This window comes from Mesoplodon densirostris, chromosome 3 (genome assembly GCF_025265405.1).
Source record: "Mesoplodon densirostris isolate mMesDen1 chromosome 3, mMesDen1 primary haplotype, whole genome shotgun sequence".
NCBI classification, from domain to species: Eukaryota; Metazoa; Chordata; class Mammalia; order Artiodactyla; family Ziphiidae; genus Mesoplodon; species Mesoplodon densirostris.
The window spans coordinates 30,309,702-30,325,092 of NC_082663.1; the positions used below are offsets into that span (position 1 = coordinate 30,309,702).

Here is a 15,391-nt window from a genome sequence, read left to right on the forward strand (position 1 = left end):
ATATTCCCCCTCCCCCTTTCCCTTTCCCTTTCCCCACTGGTAACGACTATTTGTTCTTTATATCTGTGAGTCTGTTTTTGTTGTTTTTCCTGTTATATTCACTAGCTTGTTGTATTTTTTAGATTCCAAATATAAGTGATATCATACAGTACTTGTCTTTGACTTATTTCACTTAGCATAATACCCTCCAAGTCCACCCATATCATTGCAAATGGCAAAATTTCATTCTTTTTAATGGCTGACTAGTATTCCATTGTATGTATATATACCACATCATCTTTATCCATTCATCTGTTGATGGACACTTAGGTTTGGTTCCATATCTTGGGAATTGTAAATAATGCTGCTATGAAAATTGGGGTACATGTATTTTTTCAAATTAGTGTTTTTGTGTTTTTTGGGATATATACCCAGGAGTAAAACTGTTGGGTCATGTGGTAGCTCTATTTTTAGTTATTCTGAGAAACCTCCATACTGCTTTCCACAGTGGCTGCATCAATTTACATCCCCAACAACAGTGTACAAGAGCTCCCTTTTCTCCACATTCTAGCCAATACTTGTTATTTGTGTTCTTTTTGGTGATAGCCATTCTGACAGGTATGAGGTTGTATCTCATTGTGATTTTGATTTGCATTTCCCTGATGATTAGTGATGTTGAACATCTTTTCATGTGCCTGGTGGCCATCTATATACCTTCTTTGGGAAAATGTCTATTCAGGTCTTCTAACCATTTTTTAAATATTTATTTATTTATTTATTTATTTTGGCTGCACTGGGTCTTTGTTGCTGCACGTGGACTTTCTCTAGTTGCGGCGAGCGGGGGCTACTCTTTGTTGTGGTGCGTGGATTTCTCATTGCCGTGGCTTCTCTTGTTGAGGAGTGCAGGCTCTAGGTGCGCGGGCTTCAGTGGTTGTGGTTCGCGGGCTCTAGAGCACAGGCTCAGTAGTTGTGGCTCACGGGCTTAGCTGCTCCACGGCATGTGGGATCTTCCTGGACCAGGGATTGAACCCGTGTCCCCTGCATTGGCAGGTGGATTCTTAACCACTGCACCACCAGGGAAGTCCCTGCCCATTTTTTAAATTGGGTTGTTTGTTTTTTTGATGTTGAGTTATGAGCTGCTTGTATATTTTGGAAATTAATCCCTTGTCAGTAGTATCATTTGCAAATATTTTCTCCCAATCTGTAGGTTGTCTTTTTGTTTTGTTTATGGTTTCCTTTGCTGTGCATAAGCTTTTAAGTTTAATTAGGTCCCATTTGTTTATTTTTGCTTTTATTTCCTTTGCTTTAGGAGACAGATCCAAAAAAATATTGCTACAATTTATGTCAGACTGTTCTCCCTATGATTTCTTCTAGTTTTATGGTTTCCAGTCTTACATTTAGGTCTTTAATACCTCTTGAGTTTACTTTTGTATATGGTGTTAGAGAATATTCTAATTTCATTATTTTACATGTAGCTGTCCAATTTTCCTAGCACCACTTATTGAAGAGACTGTTGTATATTCTTGCCTCCTTTGTCATAGATTGACTATAAGTATATGGGTTTATTTCTGGGGTCTCTATTCTTTTCCATTGATCTAGGTATCTGTTTTTGTGCCAGTACCATACTGTTTTGATTATGTATCTTCATAGCAAAGTCTGAAGTCAGGGAGTGTTATTCCTCCATCTCTGTTCTTCTTTCTTTAGATTGTTTTGCAGTAGTTTGGGGTTCTTATTTATACATATACATGTCTATACATATGCATGAAGATATCCATTCTTCATCAGAAAAAAACTGTTTTTTAAAAAATAGAACTTTAAAAAATATAAGTGCTGAATTATATCAAAATGTTTTCTGCATCTATTTGAGATGATCATGTGATTTTACTCTTTCAACTATTAATGTGATTTACAGAAACTGATTTTTCTCTTTAGAAACCTTTTACATTTTGAAATACAGACACATTCAGAAAAGTGCATAAAATATAAATATATAGTAAATAAGTATAAATAGAAAAATGCTTGTAAAAAATGCCCAAGTATAAGAAACAAAACATTGTCCTTAGTAACCGAGAGCCTCTCTGAGTGATACCTTTGAATGTCCCATCCCTATCAGAAGCATACTGACTTATATAGTAAATCACTTCACATGACTTTCTTTATAGGTTTCTCAACTATGTATGCATTTTGAAACAATAAAGTTTAGTTTTAGGGTTATTTTTGTTCTTTTGCTGTTTTGAATTTTTTATCATTCCATTTTTCCTTTATTTGTATCTATATCTTATTTCTGTTCTTTTAATGATTATTGTAGCATGCATCCTCAACTGAAAATCTGGCTTAAGCAACCTCTTTACTCCTCCCTTAGAACACTATAATGCAGTTTCCTCCACTCCCAATTTATATGGTATAAGTTATGTAATTTAAATCTCTATATTTTTTAAGTTTATTATGAAATAAAAGGTACATATAGCAAAGCATACATAAAAGCACGTACTATTCAGTGATTCATTACAAGTGAACACGTGTAAAACCACCCACCCAAGTCAAGAAAGAGAACACAGGCAGCAATCCAGAAACTTCTCTTGTGCTCTATTGCAATCACTAATCCCTTTCTCCTCCTCAAAGGTAAGCAACAGCGTGACACGTATGGTAATCTTTCCTTGTTTCTTTTTTATGATTTTACTACAAAGCATTCATCTTTTAAGTCTAAAACTTAGTTTTATCTTTTTTTAACTTTATATAAACAGAATCACACTATATTATTTTTTCACATCTGAATTCTTTGGATCCACATTATCTGTTTCATCCGTGTTGTTATATAGCTGTAATTAATCATTTCCACTTATTCATGCATATATCCATCATGTTGAATAAATAAACTCATTTTGTTGATTGAATTATTTATGGTTGAAGTAACTGTGAGTAGCACCATGAACATCCTTGTACATGTCTCTGGGTACACATACACACACATTTTTGTGTGATATATATACTGGTCGTCAAGCCCAAGTTCACCTACATTTCCTCCTATGTTACCTTCTAGAAGTTTTGTGTTATAGTTTTAGGTTCATGAACCATGTTGAGTTAATTTTTGTGAAAGGTGTAAAGTTAGTGTCTAGACTTTTTTTTTTTACACGTGGTTATTCAGTGTTCCAGCATCATTAGTTAAAAAGACTACCCTTTCTCTATTGAATTGCCTTTGTTCCTTTGTCAAACAATTGACTATATTTATGTGGGTGTATTTCTGGGCTCTCTGTTCTGTTCCATTTGTCTATTTGTCTATTTTTTCACCAATCCCACAATGTCTTGATAATTGTAGCTTTATAGTAAGTCTTGAAGTTGGGCAGTGTCAGTCCTCCGATTTTGCTCTCCTTCAGTATTGTGTTGGCCCTTCTGGGTCTTTTGCCTCTCCATATAAACTTTAGAATCAGTTTGTCAATATACACAAAATAACTTATTGGGGCTTTAACTGGAATTGCACTGAATCTATAGATCAATTTGGGAAGAACTGACATCCCAGTAATATTGGGTCTTCCCATCCATGAACATGGAATCTCTCTCCATTTATTTTGTTCTTTGATTTCTTTCAACAGAGGTTTGTAGTTTTCTTCACATAGATCTTAGATATATTTTATTAGACTTATACCTAAGTATTTCATTTTGCGGGGTGCTAATGTAAATGGTATTATTTTTAATTTCAAATTCTACTTCTCCATTGTTGGTAAAAGGGAGAGTGATTCACTTTTGCATATTAATCTTATATCCTGCAAACTTGCTATAATGACTTATTCCAGAAAGTTTTTTTTTTTTTTTTTTTTGGTCAATTCTTTTAGTTTGCTACATAGATGATCATATCATCTGCAAACAAATACGGTTTTATTTCTTCCTTCCAAACCTGTATATCTTTTATTTCCTTTTCTTATCTTATTGTATTAGCTAGGATGAATGTAAATGGTGTTGTTTTTAATTTCAAATTTCCATTGTTCTTTTTGGTATATGGGTAAGCAGCTCTCTATTTCCTTTGTCAGCCTGGCTAGGGTTTCATCAGGTTTTTTTTTTTTTTTTTTTTTTTTTTTTCCAGTACGCGGGCCTCTCACTGTTGTGGCCTCTCCTGTTGCGGAGCACAGGCTCCGGACGCGCAGGCTCAGCGGCCATGGCTCACGGGCCTAGCCGCTCTGCGGTATGTGGGATCTTCCCAGACCGGAGCACGAACCCGTGTCCCCTGCATCAGCAGGCGGACTCTCAACCACTGCGCCACCAGGGAAGCCCTCATCAGTTTTATTGATCTTTCCATACACTCAGTTTTTGGTTTCACTGATTTTCTTTATTGTTTTCCTGTTTTCAACTTCACTGATTTCTGCTCTAGTTTTGTTTTTATTTTTGTTTTTGAGTATAATTGCTTTACAATGTTGTGTTAGTTTCTGCTGTACAGTGAAGTGAATCAGCTATATGTATACATATATCCCCTCCCTCTTAGACCTCCCTCCCCACCCCCCATCCCACCCATCTAGGTCATCACGGAGCACCGAACTGAGCTCCCTGTGCTATACAGCAGGTTCCCACTAGCTATCTGTTTTACACATGGTAGTGTAATTATGTCAAACCTAACCTCCCAGTTCATCCCACCCTCCCCTCCCCACTACCCGTGTCCACACATCTATTCCCTACATCTGCCTTTCTATTCCTGCCCTGCAAATAGGTTCATTTGTACTATTTTTCTAGATTCCACGTATATGCATTAATATGATATTTGTTTTATAACAATAATTTATTTTAATTATAAACACAACATAAAGTAATGTGGAACCTACAGTATCGAATTATTTACCTTAAAACATTTCTTTTGTGATACCTGTTAATAAATTTGTAAGGAACAAAAAATGCCTTAGTCTACTAAAAAGAGTTTAATCTCAAAGGTGGTATGAAGTAAAACACATAATCAGCAAAATTCTTAGTAACTTGTAGAAATGTACTTTATTTCATGCAAAGCTACATAATTTCCTATATTTTAACAGCTAATCAAATAAACATTTCAAAAAATTCATTACATCGCAATAAGTTAAAATACTACAAAGCAATTCCAAGTCCATGAGTTTGTCAAAACCAAACTAAGAGAACATTATGCATAGATAAGGCCAAAGATGCTAACTTACTTATAGGTAGCACTTTGCAGGTTTGTTCAAATACATATTTAGTGAGAATCTGCAGAGAAAAATAGTTACATCTACAACCCATTAGTCAGAAAGGAAAACATGTGCTATTACATAGCAGGTAGTAGTAGCTGATTAAAGATAAATTGGCGTCATGCACCAAGAGTGAACATAATGAACATTTTGTAAATTATGATCAGATGCACTTTTGAAAGACTTATCTTCTATTTCACCTAATCCACTGAATTAGATAAATAACAAGTACTTTATTAATGCAACACAGAAATTAGGCATTTGGTATACTTTGCTTGGGTACTGGTATATATAAAAAGATACTGAAGAGATGTAGGAGTATTTCAAACTCATACTGGACTACTGAACTTTAGAGTATTGCCCTAAGGAAATAGGTTCTGGTCAGAACTTATTTGAGAAAGATTTTTAAACTACTTAAAAGCAATACTACAATTAGTTACTTACAAAAACATTTTATAAAAATTAAATACCAGAAGGTAACAACATCAATATTAGAGCTCTTTTTTCAATGCTATAATTTATAAACATATATATTAGATTACAGTAATTTAAAAGACAGGTCCACATGTTCTCTGTCTTCTAAATGAGAAAAATCCTTCAAGTTGTGTTCAAAATATGGACAAAAACAAATCCATTGGATTGCTTTGAAAAAAAAAAAAAAAAGTCTCTCCCCTACAATTTGGTGTACTAAGTAGGGAAGATGCTAGCCAGCATTCTTTTGAGAAATACAGCTCTAAGTGATTAGGTTGATAAGATTTATGTCAATAATATCAACTCAAAATGGTGTTGTACAGTCAGATGAACAAATTATGACTTTATTCTCCATATGTCTGTCACAGTAAACCATTCTTTCTACTCTTTTGCACTAAGTACAGTAAAAATCTCCTTTTGCAAAATGATGTGAGATCAGGATAATCACAAAAGAAAAGATTTTCACAGGAAAAAAGGTTAATTCTCACCAGGAAGTATGTTAAAAACAAAAGTATTTTAGGATATCTATGAGAAGAGGAACATGCCAATATTCTTGCTTTATTAACAAATTTAAAATTGTGATCAATCTCAATGGACAAATTTTTTGAAAGTGAAAATAAAATGTTAGGAAAACCAGGCTGAACATGAAAGGAATTAGACGTGAGGGTATGTTCCCATTGCAATGTGACTGGGGATGGGGCAGGGCTAGTGGCTGCTCTGATCGTGGAGATGGCTCACAGGACCTGGTCTCCAGGAGTTAGTACAGGGGATAACACTGCCTAGTCTTCCAGGTCTCTGAGCAGGAAAAAAGTCACTGAGTTGGAAAGAAGTACCCCACACAAAGGGAATTCACAATTCAGAAGGCTTCCTGTAACCCTCTCATATTGTTTCAACCTCTCTTTAATGAAAACTTTGACAATGATGTATATTATTTACGAACTCCTTTTCATAAAAAGAGGCCTCAAGGTTCTTAATGTTTTGGGTCTGTTTGCTTGTTTTGTTTTTAACAATTACTGGTTTTGGAAGTCTAATTTTATGCTAACACATTTACACTGAGAATAATTCATTTTACTGAAGTGTCCTACTTAGTGGCGAAAAAGACAACACACTGAGCTAGCATCCATCACATTTACATTCAGATGTTGCTTAGTTGTCTAGCAAAATCTGTTTCACTACTTTAAGTGCAATACTGCTATTCAAGTAGTGGGATCTGTAGTAAGAACCTTCTGAGTGTACTGATCATCAAAAACAACTGTACACAAAGAACAAACAGAAAAAAAATCTGTCAGCATATTAGAAGTCATACTATACAGAGAGGCTTCAGAGAGGAAGGAAGGTATAGAAGGAATGAAGGGGAGAAGGAAGAAAAGAAAGGAAAGATAAAACTCTAAATTCATTTACTTCTCAACATTTAGAATTTAATACAATACAATCCATTGTATTTTGGAGATTCAAGTATGTTAAGATTTTTCAGGGACATGTTTTGCCTCTTAGTGCAAATATATTTATCCCTGTGATTTTTCAGGCATTGCCCACACAAATCACAAGTATAAAACTCACATTACTGAACAGTGTGAATTATAATTATGGAGAGCTTATTTTTCCTTTAAAATAGTAATCAACAAAAAAATCAAGAACATTCTCTAAATCTACTAAAAGTATAAAAAAATGAGGTTTGCTATTGTACATCAATGAATCCCTTCATTGATATTCTAAAATGTACTTAAAAAACACTCACACTGACTTTCCTATCCACATTTAATTTGGGCACACAACCAGCATAAATTTAAGAACTGATAATCTAATCAAATAGTAGTATCCAAAAACAAATCAATTGGCAGCATTTTTTTAAAGAAAGTTTCGATTGTCGAACTCTCTGATCTATTCTTTATAAATGAAAAACCCTTGAATGTTCTGATTTAGCCCTTACCACTCTTGTGAAATGAGGGCCTCTTGTATGATGAAATTATTCCAAAGCCCCTGCGTTCATTTGGTAAGAGAACAAATTCTAATAATTAGGCTTATTTTAATAATGATTTTACAAAAGTGCTCTATTGACAATAAGAAATTACTGATGTAGTAACAAAAGTTAATTAGCAACTTACAGATTCATGAAATTAATAGATTATTGTTATTTTCTGCAATGGTTATTTTGAACTACTGGCTTAGAATATCCTTACCTAACATTATTTAGAAAAATAATTTAGAAAATTTAACCAGTTATCTATTATTATGTAAGAAACACCTCAAAAGGTAATTACCAGAAGTAATTCTTCAAGAAATGTACTTTGCATGTAGTGTATGAATCTAGTAGTAACGTTTTGCAAGTTTTTTGCAGTTTTTTACAAGGTGGCTTAATGAACATTAACTCACTTCCCCAGCAATGAACTTCCCCAGCAATGAATGATTTAACCCCAGGGGTTAAATCATTACCTTCTAAACACAAATTTACCTAGCTAGGTAACCTTCCTATATGATCATATATGAAATCCTGTAAGATAAATTCTGCTTAAAAAGTTGAATACTCTGGATCACTTAAAAAACAAAAAAAATATTCTGGAAATAACTCAAAAGTTATTATAATCATAAAAAATGTAACAATAAAATAAAGTAGTACATTCCTTTACTTATTTCTATCAATATATCTTAGGGTATTATAAGTTATAAAAGTAACTGGATCATTTCTTCTCTTCTTCTGCTTCTAATTTCTACAATAGCATCTGAGTTTCATGATAAAACCTGATGAGAAACAACATTATACTTAAGGAAAATATTCCAAAGTAAACCCAAAGACTGAATAATAAAACAATATTATTTTCAAAGGATTTTGATTAATTGTTCCCAAAAGAGCTTTTGCTCTGGGAACTTGTAAGCTTCTCTGTAGTAATAAGAAACTGGACCCCTTCCTGGAGTGATCCTTTTCCCATCCACTATTTTCAAATAACAAAACCAGCACAGCTAACAACTTATTTTGTCTTTTTAAACGCCACCATATAAACATCAACTCAATACCCTCACAATAGCTTTGTGAGGTAGATCAGTAGGTAAATAGCAAGAGTCCTCTTCATCTTGAAAATGAAGAAATTGAGGCGCTGAATGGTTACATGATTTGCCCAAGGTTTCAATGGTAAATCATGAAATTTCAAACAGTGTTAAATTATCTCTGCTCCTGGCCTACTGCTCTATAACCATGCTTCACAATAAAAGGCTGTGTGTGTGTGTGTTCTTAAATAAGCAGTCTATATAATCTTCCATTGAGAGTAAAATCTATCCATTGATAATTATTTTAAAAGGGATCTAATCTCAAAGTTCATAAAAATTTAAGAAAATCAGATAATTAGGATGATACACTATTCCTCTCAGTATCTGCATAAAACTGTGGCTTTTAAAAAAATTAAATGATAACATTACAAAAAGAGGAAAATAAAACATTTAAAATTATGATTCAGGGAAAAACTACCCTCAAGAAATATATAATCAAATTCGACTATATAATTCATCTTCAAACTGGGCCACTACTAAAAGTTACATGGGGGCTTCCCTGGTGGCGCAGTGGTTGAGGGTCCGCCTGCCGATGCAGGGGACACGGGTTCGTGCCCCGGTCCAGGAGGATCCCACATGCTGCGGAGTGACTGGGCCCATGAAACATGGCCGCTGGGCCTGTGCTTCCGGAGCCTGTGCTCCGCAACGGGAGAGGCCACAACAGTGAGAGGCCCGCGTACCGCAAAAAAAAAAAAAAAAAAAAAAGTTACACGGGATAATAGGTGTTAAACTAAGACAGCCATGGGCAAGCTCAAGTACAGTCACCACTGGGTGAATCCAAGGTATGGATTCTCAGAGTTGCAAATATTTCAGGGACATAACTCTCTGCAAACACGTTGTGCTCAACTATAGTCACTGTGCAATAAAACACTGATGATTTAAAATATAATACCTAACTTTGGCTTAAACACAAAGTTTAAAAAATTCAATTTTAAATAATAACATGTTTAACCAACAAGTTACTACACATCTCCATTCTAAACTAGTTTTCTGTTTTCTATAAACCATAATTTAACTGTTAGTAATAACAGTAAATAGATTGACTTTTTACCTTTGAATAACCAGATATTGTTTTTCAAAAGGAATAAACAGGCACCTTTCAAAAGCAGAGAATTTTGTGGGACTCTTTGGTTATTAAAAAACCCCACTATTTACCATTAATAATTACGATTCTCCTTGAATGGAATAATCAACTCAAATCAATATGCTAAATGACAAAGGTGAACACCTCTCTTTGAAATGAAAATGTTTTACAAAGCCATACCAAAAGCATAAGACAATTTCTAGTTATCACCAAAGACTGAAAGAATATATCACCTGATTATAGTACACATGCTGAAGATACAAACACTATCAGTTGTAGGATAATCTTAATTATACATGCAAAAACCTAACTAATTTGCATACAGCATTGAAAAAGAGCTTTCTACATTCAGTTATGTCTGGTAAGTAAGCCGTGTTTTAAGACATGGGTTTTGTAAATATGGTTGTTATTGAGGTGCCCATCTCTTTGAGAAATAAAGGATCAACATACTCTTTAGAAACAGCAAAAATGTAAATCACAATAATAAAAGTGTATATTGTTCAGTTATAACTTATGGCTTCCTTGGACCTTTGAAACAACGTTCCTGAAAAAAATTTATCTGAAACAAACTGAACTACATGTTTTCAACATATACTGATTTTAATCATGAATTAAATCCTTCCACTGTAACTGTACTTCTAAGGCAGACACTTCAGGAATGGTATGTAACAAACCTTATTAGAAAAGATGATACTCTATTCAATGAACAATAAACTATTATGACTAAGATCCCATTAATTTTTAGTGCCTTTTTTATCCTGACACTTTTCACTGAGAGTTCAGTGTAAATTCTAGGGCATACCGATGTTCATAAAGACCAAACTTATGTGTTGATCTTGGTTAGTTATTCCATATATTCTTACAGATTTTAAACATCATCAAATATTCTGCTGCGAGACATTGAGAGGTATCGTCCACCAGGCTGATACCTGAAAGGTGGATAAAGAAATGATCTGAGGCATCAAAAATAAAGAAGGAGAGAAAAACAAGGACACATTAAAAGGAAGTGGCTACATAATTTGTAAGAACTGTAAAATCTATTCAGTAGCTGAAATCAGGAACTTATCCAAGAACGTAATCCCAAAGGGATTTACCTAATTATAAATCAACCAGTGACTGTGTTAGAGCCTATGACGTATGACACGTATGGCAGGGTGAGAGATGTAAACAGAAAGGGGTGGGGAGATGTAAAATACATCATGGGACTTAACGGATTTCATAATTACTCTCGATTGTTGAATATAAATAGAATATTCTTTTTGCTATTTACAGGCAATACTATAGCAAAATATCTTCATGCATATAATGTTTTGCTTTTGCTTAATTATTTCTACATAGTATAGTAGCTAAAAGCACAGACTCTGTAGCCAGTCCTGGGGTTTAAATGCCTGATTTTGTCATTTACAAGCCGTGTGATCCTGGGTAAGTTACTGAGCCTCTCTGGATGCAAATTCAATTGGACTTAAACCATAAAATACAACGACTGTTGTTAAAGTGCTTAGAATAGTGTGCCATCCAGTTACACCTATGTAAACTATTGCAAAATATGATACATTTCATAAATGGGATTGTCAGAAATAGGCATATAAATATTGTTAAGATTCTACCAAATGATTTCAATTCTTTTTTGTTATTTATCATACTACTAGTAGTAGTTTGTGAATATACTAATTTCAATCACCACTAGATGCTATAATTTTTTAAATACAAAAGCATTAGAAGGTGTTAAAAGGTTTCAAAGGTTGCTTAATATGCTTTTTATTAGTAGTAAAGATGAATACTTTCCTTATGCTTATCTCGTCAAGTCAGAATGTTATTAAAATTTCAGAGGAATGCTGGAGCCAAAATGATAAGCTGAAACTTACCTTCCTGATTCAGATTCAAGAGGATCATCAGTGAATGTTTCTGCATTAAAATCCAAAGGTTCTGCATCTTGGAGGAGTTCTATTCGGTCCCTTTCAGTCCTATTATTAGCCCTGGTATATTTGGATGCTGCTGCAAAAGAAGAAAAAAATGTCCACTTTCTATTGTCTTTATGGGTCACAGTCTATGGACTCACAGAAAGAGAAGTCAAGATTATAAAGGATCTGAATTTTGATTGTAAAGACAATATTAAGAAAAGATAACTACATAGTTATCTTAAAATTAGATTAAAATGATTAATAGTATGATAGAAAATAACAAGGAAAAGTTCTCCCTTGTATGTAGTCTAAGCTCAGAAGCAGCTATAGTGCAAAGACTCAATATGAATCAGAATTAGTATTTAACTATGGTATCATAACAGTGAAATTGTTCATAATCAAATTAAGTTTCAGCTGGTTGCACACTGAATGCAGGGGGTGCTACATCTCACTTCTCAGCTAGGATTGTTTTTTTTTTTTTTCTTTTGCGGTACGCGGGCCTCTCACCGCCGTGGCCTCTCCCGTTGCAGAGCACAGGCTCCGGACGCGCAGGCTCAGCGGCCATGGCTCACGGGCCCAGCTGCTCTGCGGCATGTGGGATCCTCCCGGACCGGGGCACGAACCTGTGTTCCCTGCATCAGCAGGCGGACTCCCAACCACTGCGCCACCAGGGAAGCCCTCGGCTAGGATTTTAAGGTGTAATCAACTCAAACTCTTCAAAAAAGGCCTGAGTCTTTTTCCCATGAAGCAAGAGTTTAGGGCAGTAATGTCCAACAGAAATAAATTCCAAGCCCCGTATTTACTTTTTACTAGTAGATTCATTAAAAAAGTAAAAAGAAATAGGTGAAATTAATCTTAATATATTTAATTTAACTCAGTATATACAAAATATTATTTCAATATGGGGCACCAGCTACACTGCAAATGCTCAACAGCCATATGTGGCTAATGGTTACCATCCTGGTCAGCACAGATCTAGAGAACTAATTCCTTCTCTACGTGAATGGGGTTTTCTTCATAAACAACCTAAATTTTCACAATGCTATTTTGAGCAGCTCAACAGCTTCAAAAAAACTATATCTTTTTGAACATTTAAGGCAAGCCAATTCTCTCATATTTTTGTCATCTTGGACTCTGCCCTTTACCGTTTCTCTCATTCATTCAGCAAATATTGGTTGCCTACCACATGCCAGTTTCTAACTCATCATCCTAAGGCTTTGTGTTTCCTCTTTTCTTAACCTTCTCCATATTCCCAGATCTCTGCACTCTGTTAACTCCAAATCCATGATAAACTTCCAAATCTCTTTGTAGAATCCTACCTCTATTTTCTAGCTTTAACTGAAACTTTAGTTTTCTCCTATTTCTTCTACACTAAATCTCATCCAAACACATCCTTTCTTCTTTATCTCCAGGGTCATCACAAGGGTGCTTATTTCATGCCCTCATCATTTTTTGACTGCATTACTAAAACATACACTAAACTGGTTTCTGTCTCACTTCCCTGGAAATCATGCTTTATACAGATATCAGATTCATCTTCCTAAACCAAAAATCTGTGCATGCTTCTTTCCATATTGAAATCTTACCTTTGGGATAAAAGCTGAACTTCTAAGCATGATAATACCTGTTTCCCAACTATCTCTGCAGCCTCGCCTCTCATCAGGCTTCTCATACTTTAGGCTCTAGTCATAGAGAAAAACCTACATTTCCCCAAAGGTTCTCTCATGTCACTCATTCCTCCTTCTGCCTAAAACCCCTTCACCTGGCTAAGTACTACTTATTCCTAAATAGTACTTCTTTATAACAGAAATCTGTTCCCAATAAAGAATTCTTTTTCCATCCTCTGAGCTGTGTTCCCTCAGCATCAGGCATGCCCCCTTACACTCTCTCAGCATCCCTGCATCTCCCCCAAAGACAAACAACCTCTGCCTTCTACTCAGTGCTGGATCCTGGGAATTCACATTCCCAGAAGCAGATGGCAGGGTCAAGGATGTGGGAAGGCTTCCTAATCCAACCCACTGACCCATGTCTTCTGCCTGATATCAGTCCCTTACTAAATTATAGGCAAACCAAGGATGGAAGTTATCTTCTTTGTATTCCTGCATTCCTGGGAAAGTACCTGATATATATGGGTCAATCAGTAATTTATTATAAAAATGACTGAACAGCCTGAAAAACATCTAGGTAAATAGAAATCAGTACCTGCTTACAATGTGCCTGGGATAAGTACTATTATTTAGGTAGTGTAATTACAACTATTCACTTGATGTCCCAGATGTCTCCTTCTCCTACCAGAATGCATATTTGAGTTTCTCCTTCCTCTCATACACTGAGGGATGAAAAAAGTAAAGTCACTGCAGAACCACATTTATAATTCTATAAAGGCATTTCTGGATGGGTAACTAATCCTCAGACTCTATGCAAGCAAGCATAAGAAAAAAATTTCTTAGAGAACTAGACAATAAACTACTTACATCGGTTGGTACTAATATCTGAGAAGTTTGATTCTTTTGGGTCAATATGAACATTTCTGTTTCTAGTGGAATCTTCTCTACTGTGTCCATAACGTTCTTTCCATTCCTAGGAAGGAAACACAAATGATTATATAACACAAGAACACACAGTCAGAAAATAATTCATCAGTGATAACAGATTTAGATTACATATGTAGGGTAATATAATCTAATTCTTTTTCATCAGGAATTCATCAGATAATCAGTATAATTAGCACAGTGCCTTTAGAAATCATAGATAAATACTTTTCTTATCTCTAAATGCTTTTAATAGTTGCCAAACTTAACTTAAATGAAGATATTTATAGACATTTTTGCTAGCTATGGTTATTTTAAGTTATTGAATTTTATCTAAAATGTCAAAATAATTTTACAACTACAATAAGGTTACCTTGACCATGTAAGAGTTATGATAACTCATAGTAATTAATGAGATGTTAATAGAATTTTCTCTCACTAAAATAAACTACAAATCGTAGAGACTGAAAAGTCATTTCTGATAGCAAAATTAGAGTTGTATACAAACATAATTAGGTAATGACTCACGTGGCATTGTGTTTTAACTGCACTAAAACCTTATTAACTGGGATTCTACTCATTAAATTCTTAGAATTGAAAGGAACTTTAGAGGTCCTAATTAAGCCTCCCATGCAGTGCAGGGTTTCATTTTAAAATAACCATGCCAGATACCATTTGGCTCTCTTACTAAATGACATGGAAATTTCTATGTGTGATGATCCCACTGCACTTTTGGTAAACTGTGGAAGTTTTCACAAAGAGGTGAACTCTATTTCCAGTCACTTCTGCTCTTTTGTTCTAGTTATGCCTTCTGAAATTAAAGACCAAGTCTCCCTTACATAACATACACTAAAATACACGAAGACAACTATCACGTCTCCTGAGTCTTCACTTCTCCGGTAATGGACACACTCAGGTATTGAAAATTTGTGGTAACTGTGACTAGATTTTTCTCATTTTTTGCCTTTTCAATTCTCTAGGAGGTTAGTTTGCCTCAGGAAACGAAGGACTAAGGAAAAATTAAAGAGGAATAAAATTAATGTCATATTACAAAAAAAGCATAATTTTCAAGCAATCAAAATCACTTTAATAGCAAAATTGCATGAATTTATTCACTTATCCAATAAATATTTACGGAGCACCTACTCTAGGCAAGAAACTGCTAGATGTTGGACATGAAGTAATTTATTACTAATGACTTTT

The 15,391-nt window shown here is 34.7% G+C and overlaps 1 protein-coding gene across 9 annotated transcripts in view; it reads right to left on the reverse strand.

Moving 5' to 3' along the window:
* Nucleotides 1-4,983: 4,983 nt before the first annotated feature.
* The window catches only part of LMBRD2 (LMBR1 domain containing 2), a 47,406-nt gene continuing 36,998 nt past the window's right edge, over nucleotides 4,984-15,391 (reverse strand). For 6 of the 9 annotated variants that reach the window (XM_060092798.1, XM_060092797.1, XM_060092796.1 and 3 more), the window contains 3 exons: nucleotides 14,132-14,237; nucleotides 11,622-11,751; nucleotides 4,984-10,685 (listed from right to left, as the gene is read on the reverse strand). In XM_060092798.1, the coding sequence (XP_059948781.1) occupies nucleotides 10,625-10,685; nucleotides 11,622-11,751; nucleotides 14,132-14,237 (297 nt within the window). In that variant the 3' untranslated portion in view covers nucleotides 4,984-10,624. The remainder of the gene's footprint in view (nucleotides 10,686-11,621; nucleotides 11,752-14,131; nucleotides 14,238-15,391) is intronic. The other 3 variants (XM_060092805.1, XM_060092802.1, XM_060092803.1) reach the window with 2 other exon arrangements.